This window comes from Microtus ochrogaster, unplaced genomic scaffold (genome assembly GCF_000317375.1).
Source record: "Microtus ochrogaster isolate Prairie Vole_2 unplaced genomic scaffold, MicOch1.0 UNK1, whole genome shotgun sequence".
NCBI lineage: Eukaryota > Metazoa > Chordata > Mammalia > Rodentia > Cricetidae > Microtus > Microtus ochrogaster.
In genome coordinates this window covers 34,295,451-34,302,759 of record NW_004949099.1, presented here as the reverse complement: position 1 = coordinate 34,302,759, position 7,309 = coordinate 34,295,451, and the positions used below count along the sequence as shown (strand labels likewise).

Genomic DNA, 7,309 nt, shown 5'->3' with positions numbered 1-7,309 from the left:
CAGGAGGTACTAGGCTAGAACAATCGCAGGGCATCACGGAAGTAGTAGGCGCTTTTCTCCCTGGTCCCTTTCACGGTTTCCACTCTAAAACTACCAATCCCATTGTGCCTCGAGCTCGGCACGCCTGCGCGAGAGCCCCCGAGAGGGATGTGGGCGGGGCCGCCCCGGGCAGCAGGGGGCGGGGTCCAAGCGGGCTGTGTGGAGGCTTCAGACATCGGCGCCATTTAAAGCGGAGAGTTTCCCGGGCGGACGCGCTTCTTCTGCTCGGCCATTCCGCACTCCCTTCTTCGTTGACAGAAGGCGCCTAGTGGGGTGACTGCTCTTTTCTCTCCCTGCTCCCCCTCCTCCCAGTTCTTTCGGTCTTCTCTCCTCTTGGCCAGAGAAGTAGCGGAGCCCGGGCCCCGCGGTGAGCGGCCCTCCCCTCCCCACAGTTCCCTCCCTCCTCTGCCGCCGGCGCCGGCCAGAGAGGGGAAGAGGTTCGCCAGGCCCGGGGCAGGCGGGGAGGCCTCGGGGACGGGGGGGGCCGCTCCTCAGGCTTCGAGGTTTCGAGGCTCCGGCCCTCGGCGTCTGGTGATGGGCGCCCTGTGAGACTGGTCCCCCTCTCTGGGGCGCGTGCTGCCTGAGGCGGCGGCCGAGTGACCGGGAACCCGGGCCGCGGCCCTCCTTCCCCTGCGCGGCCCCTCCCACTCCTGTGCCCCGGGCTGCCACCGCCCGGCGTCGGGGCTCGTCCCTCGCGCTCTGTGCCTCCGCCCTCAGGGCCTATCCCGCCGTGCTCGGCGGGCGGCGGCGGCGGGAGCTTAGCCGTCTTTGGCTTTCGTCGCATCCGTTCGCCCGGGAGCCCCGCGCCCTGCCCCTCATGACTGCGGCGCTGGTGCTGCCACAGCCCTACCGGCCACCGCTCGCTGCAGGATGGATGCGGACTGTGCGGCGCTAACCCCCGTGGCTCCGCTCCTGCCTCGCCCGCCGACGAGCCCGCCCCGTGAGCCGCAGCAGCAGCAGCAGCAGCAGCCGCCGCAGCCGGACCCAGAGTCCCGCGTCGCCCTCGGGGCGTCTTGTCAGTGCTGAGCGGGAGTCTTCGGAGCGCTGCCCCGCACTTCTTGGTGGCTCTTCCGGGCCTCCCTTTCCCCCTTTTCATTCACGAAGCCGAGCCCGCACTCTTGACTCCAGCGGACCGACCATGTCTGACGGCGCCGCCGAGAAGCAGAGCGGCACCCCGGGCTTCCTTTCGCCGCCGGCGCCAGTCCCCAAGAATGGCTCAAGCTCCGATTCTTCCGTGGGCGAGAAACTGGGGGCCGCGGTTGCCGAATCCGGGATGGGCAGAACCGAAGAATACCGGCGCCGCCGTCACACCATGGACAAGGACAGCCGTGGGGCGGCCGCCACCACCACCCCCACGGAGCACCGCTTCTTCCGCCGGAGCGTCATCTGCGACTCGAATGCCACCGCGCTGGAGCTGCCGGGCCTCCCCCTTTCTGTCCCCCAGCCTAGCGTGCCCGCAGTGGTGCCCCAGAGCGCTCCCCGCGAGCCTCACCGAGAGGAAACTTTGACCGCCGCCGCTGCTTCCCAGGTGTCTCAGCAGCCCCCAGCTGCTGCCTCCCCTGGGGAACAAGCCGTCGTCGGCTCGGCCACCGCGACCGTCCCCAGCAGTAGCAGCCAAGACCGCCCGGTGTCCCAGCCCAGCCCGGTGGGGAGCAAAGAGGAGCAGCCGCCGTCCCGAGATGGAAGTGGCAGCGGCGGCGGCAGCGCTAAAGAGCTGCAGGAGGAACGCCACCAGCAACAGGATGACATCGAAGAGCTGGAGACCAAGGCCGTGGGAATGTCCAATGACGGGCGCTTCCTCAAATTTGATATTGAAATCGGCAGAGGGTCCTTTAAGACGGTCTACAAAGGTCTGGACACCGAGACCACAGTGGAAGTCGCCTGGTGTGAATTGCAGGTAATGCCCCACCTCCTTTCATATGCGGTCGCTTGGATCCCTAATTTGGCTCGGTTAAGCCAGTTTATCGAGTTCATTCTTTACTTGTAATTCTCTGAATCTGAGTGGGAGGGGGAGGCCAGCTTCCGAAGAGGTTGAAATTGGGAGATTGTAGAACTTTTAGTTAGGTGTTTGGAAAAGATAGCAATCCCTCGTCACCAATAATTCCTACCAGGTTTGAGGTGAAAGTCACTTAAGTATAAACTTCTGTTTTAATGTGTCTGGAAACGTGGAATTAATTATTGGGGAAGGGTTTCTCCCTCCACCCTCATGAACTGGGCATTGAACCCGGGGCCTGGGCAAGTGCTTTCCCACTGAGCTATATATATCCTCAACCTTTGGGGAAATTTTTTATTTTAAGTAAATATCAATCTTTTTTTCCCTGTGCACTTCAGTCTCACCTGAGTCTCTGCAATAATAAATTGCCTTGTGTGTTTCCATCTCTGAATTCAAGTTGTTAGATGAGACCCTGTGCCTTAAGATACAGTTTACTTGATAGCAGCATAGACATTTAATAAATCATAAAACAGAAATGCTTTCCAGCTGTGTCGGGACATGCCTGTAAGTCCCAACTGTTCCAGAGGCTGAGGCAGGACAATCTCAACTTCAAGACCAATCTGGGCTGCATATTGAGACACTCTTTCCATTTTAGGATAAGTAGTTTGGGATTAGGAAGGTCCTGTATGCATCTACTATTATTCCATATACAGATGCTTAATCCATGTGTCTCCTGTGATCTGACACTGTTCATTAGAGTGACTGTCATCATCCTGTTCAGTAGTGAATAGTAAAAGTCCATGCAAAATTGCCGAAGTGCTTTGAAAACTGTGTTATTGCATCATTGTAATCTTATTATAAAAGGTTTTTGTTGACAGTATTCTAAAGTATAGTCTAGTCTGGCCTGAAATTGTTGGTCCCTCTTGCCTTAGCCTCCAGAGTACTAGAATTACAAGTTTGTGCCACAATGCCAGGGATATAAAAAATTTTTAAACCAAACTTTCCCCAATCTCATAGGGAAGTTTTCATTTTATAAATAAATTGCAGCTATATTCTAGACTTAGGTTAGTTTGCTTGACTTAAGTAATAATGAGTATTAGAAAGCACCTATGTAAATATTAGTTCGTTAGCTCTGTTCACTACAGGAAATGAACATGTGTTAATGGTGGAAGCAGAATTTCAGCTATATCATAGATAAAAGTGTCACTGATGATTTCTTGTCCAAAAAACGGACCAAACTGAAATAATATTGGAAATTAAAATGAAATAATCTCAGAATTTTATTTACCCAAGAACTAGTAAATAAACAACTTGGTTTCTAAATGACCCAAGGCCATATGAAATGTGAAAGGAATAATGTCTGGAACTTGCTTCTAAATATCTAGTGAGGGTGAGAGAATGTAGTAGTTATCCAGCTTCAACAATTACCAGCACGTGGTTGTTCCATGCAAAGTAGTTGATCAAGCTTTAAATTTCCTCTAATGGAAATAAATGTTCTTTTTTTTTTTTTTTTTTTTTTTTTTCTGAGATGGGGTTTCTCTGTAGCCCTGGCTGCCCTGGAATTCTGTCCAGCTCTGTAGACCAGGCTGGCTTTGAACTCACAGAGCTCTGCCTGCCTCTGCTGGGATTAAAGGCATCGGCCACTACTACCCAGCTATGTACGTGTTTTTAAAATAAATTTGTCAAAATATGCCTGGTCGATCATACTCAATAATTCAGATGTAATTGATTTACAGGAAGACACTTTGTGTGTGCCAAGGATCTGGTCCTGGTATTTAATTTTTCTATTACAGTTTCGTTTATGAATGTGCGCTTCTACTTTTTATTTTTAATATTACTATTATTTACTTCTTTCTTTTCTTTTCTTTTTTCTTTTTCTTTTTTTTGACAGCCTGGGCTGACTTGAATTCACTCTGTAGATCAGCCTGGCAACCAATTTAAAGCTTCAACCTCCCAAGTGCTGGGATTATGGGTATTAGCCACCATGTCTGGTCCTTCCCAGCCACCCATTTTTAAGTACTGTGTTTGTTAAGTATCGAGAATTTTGTGGGTTAAGTTTGTTAGTTTTAGTTATTCCCTTACAAAATATGTGTGTGTGTATAATATATATATATATATATATATATATATATATATATATATATATATATGTTGTTATTCTGGGGATTGAACTCAGGACCTTTACATGCTAGGCAACCCCTATAACCTAGCACTCAGCAGTACTCAGTTATTTCACATTTAAAAGGACTTCTCAGACTGGTTTGTTTTCCTTTGTCATTAGGGACTGATAGTTTTTTTCTTGGAACTAATATAAAAAACTCCCATTTGTCTAATGTCACAACAATAATTTTAAAACTCAGCTTTTCTCAAAATATTAAATTTTTGGACTTAGTTCTTTATGTAGATCTGGGTGTGATCAAACTAAGGAAAATCTTACTTTGACTATTATTTTTAAGCCAAGACTATTATTTGGAAGCAGAACCAAATGGATCTTAGCTTATAGAATGAAGTCCTGGTTTTCAGAACTTTCATGCTTTTTAACCAAGCTTCTGAAAATTTTTTATTTTTGATTTAAAAATTAAACAAATGTGACTTCTAGTATAAGAGTACTTTATAGCGGTAATCAGGCAATAATTTTGTTTTTTGTTTTGATTTTGATCAAAGATTAGTAGGTCAATGTTTTGAACTTTTATCTTTGGGTCTAAATTAAAGGATAAACCTCTAAGGATAAGCTTTGGAAAGAAATAAATACCTCTCTTTTACATTGAATGTCAATGTTTCCCCTACTGTCCCATACTAGCAATTGAATCTAGGATATTACATACTCTACTATATCTCCAACCTGAATGAATACTTGAATATAGTTTTATTTTTACAAGACAGGATTAGGATTGTGTTCCATTAAGTTAAAAATCTGAGTGTTTTTTATTTGTTTTGAGACAAGGTTTTGCTGTATTGCCCAGGTTAGCTTTGAACTTCTGTTTTTACCTTCCTAGCACTGGCATATACATGTCTGACTTTAAAAATCTTAGTGTATGAAAACTTGAAGAAGGGCTCTGGGAAATGGCTCATCAGCTAAAGGCACTTGCCACTAAGCCTGATATCAGTTAGTTCAATCTCCAGCACCAACTTGTGAAAGTTGTTCTCTGACCCTGCACTCTTGCTGTGGCACTTGTATACCCACACACATACATGAATAAATACATGCAAAATTGGATGAAATAGGCTATCTGTCCTATCTACTTGTTTATTAAATAAGGACCTGAAATCATAGGGCAATAAATAACTTGGTTTAGGTTAAAAAGAACAAAATTAAAATGGTTAGGATCCAGTAATTTGTGAGGTTACAAGTTTGGCTTGGGCTGGGCAGTGGTGGCACACACCTTTAATCCCAGCACTCGGGAGGCAGAGGCAGTCGGATCTCTGGGAGTTCGAGGCCAGCCTGGTCTAGAAAGAGCTAGTGCCAGGACAGGAACCAAAAGCTACAGAGAAACCCTGTCTCGAAAAATCAAAAAAAAAAAAAGAAAGAAAAAGTTACTGTGTGGGGGCTTGAGAGATGGCTCAGAGGTCAACAAACAGTACTAACTGCTCTTCTAGAGGATCTGGGGTCAATTCCAAGCCTCCATATGGAGACGTAACACTGTCTATAGCTCCAGTTCCAGGGAATTCAACACTTTCCTACAGACATACATGCAGGTAAAACACCAATGCACATAAGATAAAAATCAATCATTTTAAAAAATGATTTGGCCAAGTTTGGTGGCTCATGCCTTTTATCGCAACAAGCACGTGGGAGGGAGGCAGAGGTAGGTGGATCTCTGTGAGTTTGAAGCCAGCCTAGTTTGTAAAGTGAGTTCCAGGACAATCAGGGCTTTATACACAGAGAAACCTTATCTGAAAAAACCGATTTTTTTTTTAAAATTTTGTATGTGTGTGCGTTTATGTTAGTTTCATTCTACTATGTGTAGATATGGAAGCATATACTATTTCATTCCACCACGTGAATTGTGATGACTGAGTTTAGGCTTGGCGGCAAGTGCCTTAATCTGTTGAGCCATCACATCAGCCTCAAGTCTAGATGTAAATTTTAGTTCCCCTGATTCCTAAATAGAATACTATTTAGGAAACAAAATACTTACCAGGTATGTTCATGGCTATATTGAAGACATAGCTTCTTTTTGTAGGTTCTTTCAGTAAGGATTGTTTTAGCCCATTTGGACTGCTTCAATAAAATACTATAGATTAGGTACTTTATAAAAATTTTTTTTCATTTCCTCATAGTTCTAGAAGTTGGGAAGTCCATTGTCAAGGTGCTGACAATTGATGAGGAATTTCTTACTGTATGAAACAGATGTTTGAAAACCCTGTACAGCAGCATTAGTTCTTTCAAGAGGGTAGAGGTCTACTTCCCTTCCTTACATTAAGGATTAAGATTTCAGCCCAATTTATTGGGGAAATAGGTAGTTCACCTTAACTATTAGAGAAAAAATAAATATTAATGGGTGTTTGTGATTACTATATAGCACAGGTTAGCCTTTAACTCCTTGTCATCCTACTTCAGCCTGAGTGCTGGGATTAAAGGCAAAAACTATCATATACTTCTTTGCGTATTTATTTCTATATCTAACCAAGGTGATATAGTGAGATTATGTTTCAAATAAAATTCAGTATTTTTGTTTATAATATTTTTTAAAGCCTACTTTGTTTACTGTGTGCCTCACATCACACATGTTTCTACTAATGGAAGCTTTAGTGTTTGAACACCAAATTATTCCTTTTTAAAAACAATTTTATTTATTTTTATTTTATGTATGAGTGTTTTACACTGTGTGTGCCTTGCAGATTGTTAACCTTCATGTGGATTCTGGAAACTGGACCTGGTTCTCTAGGAGAGAACTTAACTGATGAGCCATCTCTCTAGCCCCTAATTCCTTTCCCCCTCCTTTTTTTTTTTTAAGTAGACCATGAAACCCGATATGGACAAGTTCAACAGAACCGCTGTATACGGGCTGCCCATGCATGCTTCAGCATTGCCAGGGTATACATTTTAAAAATTTCAGTTTCTTTCCAAGTAAGCCTACCTGGTCTGGAACTCACTGTGTAGACCAAACTGGCCTCAAACTCAAGAGTTCCACCTGCCTCTACCTCCAGAGTGCTGGGATTAAAGGCGCACACCACCACCTCCTGGCTTGTTGTAGAGTTCTTAAACTTTTACTGTTTATTATGATTGGCACTAGCCAACTGACAGCTGATTTAATTGTAATAATCTTTTTTAAAATTAATTTTTTTTTTTTTTTTTCGAGACAGGGTTTCTCTGTGGTTTTGGAGCCTGTCCTG

General features: G+C 45.0%; 1 protein-coding gene across 19 annotated transcripts in view; it reads left to right on the top strand.

The window, feature by feature from the left end:
* The first annotated feature begins 202 nt into the window (after window positions 1-202).
* Wnk1 (WNK lysine deficient protein kinase 1) overlaps window positions 203-7,309 on the top strand; it is a 121,002-nt gene continuing 113,895 nt past the window's right edge. For 12 of the 19 annotated variants that reach the window (XM_005365135.3, XM_026788138.1, XM_005365132.3 and 9 more), the window contains exon 1: window positions 1,178-1,936. In XM_005365135.3, coding sequence (XP_005365192.1) covers window positions 1,178-1,936 — 759 coding nt within the window. Of the gene's footprint in view, window positions 1,937-7,309 lie in introns of all 19 variants that reach the window. The other 7 variants (XM_026788135.1, XM_026788134.1, XM_026788128.1 and 4 more) reach the window with 3 other exon arrangements.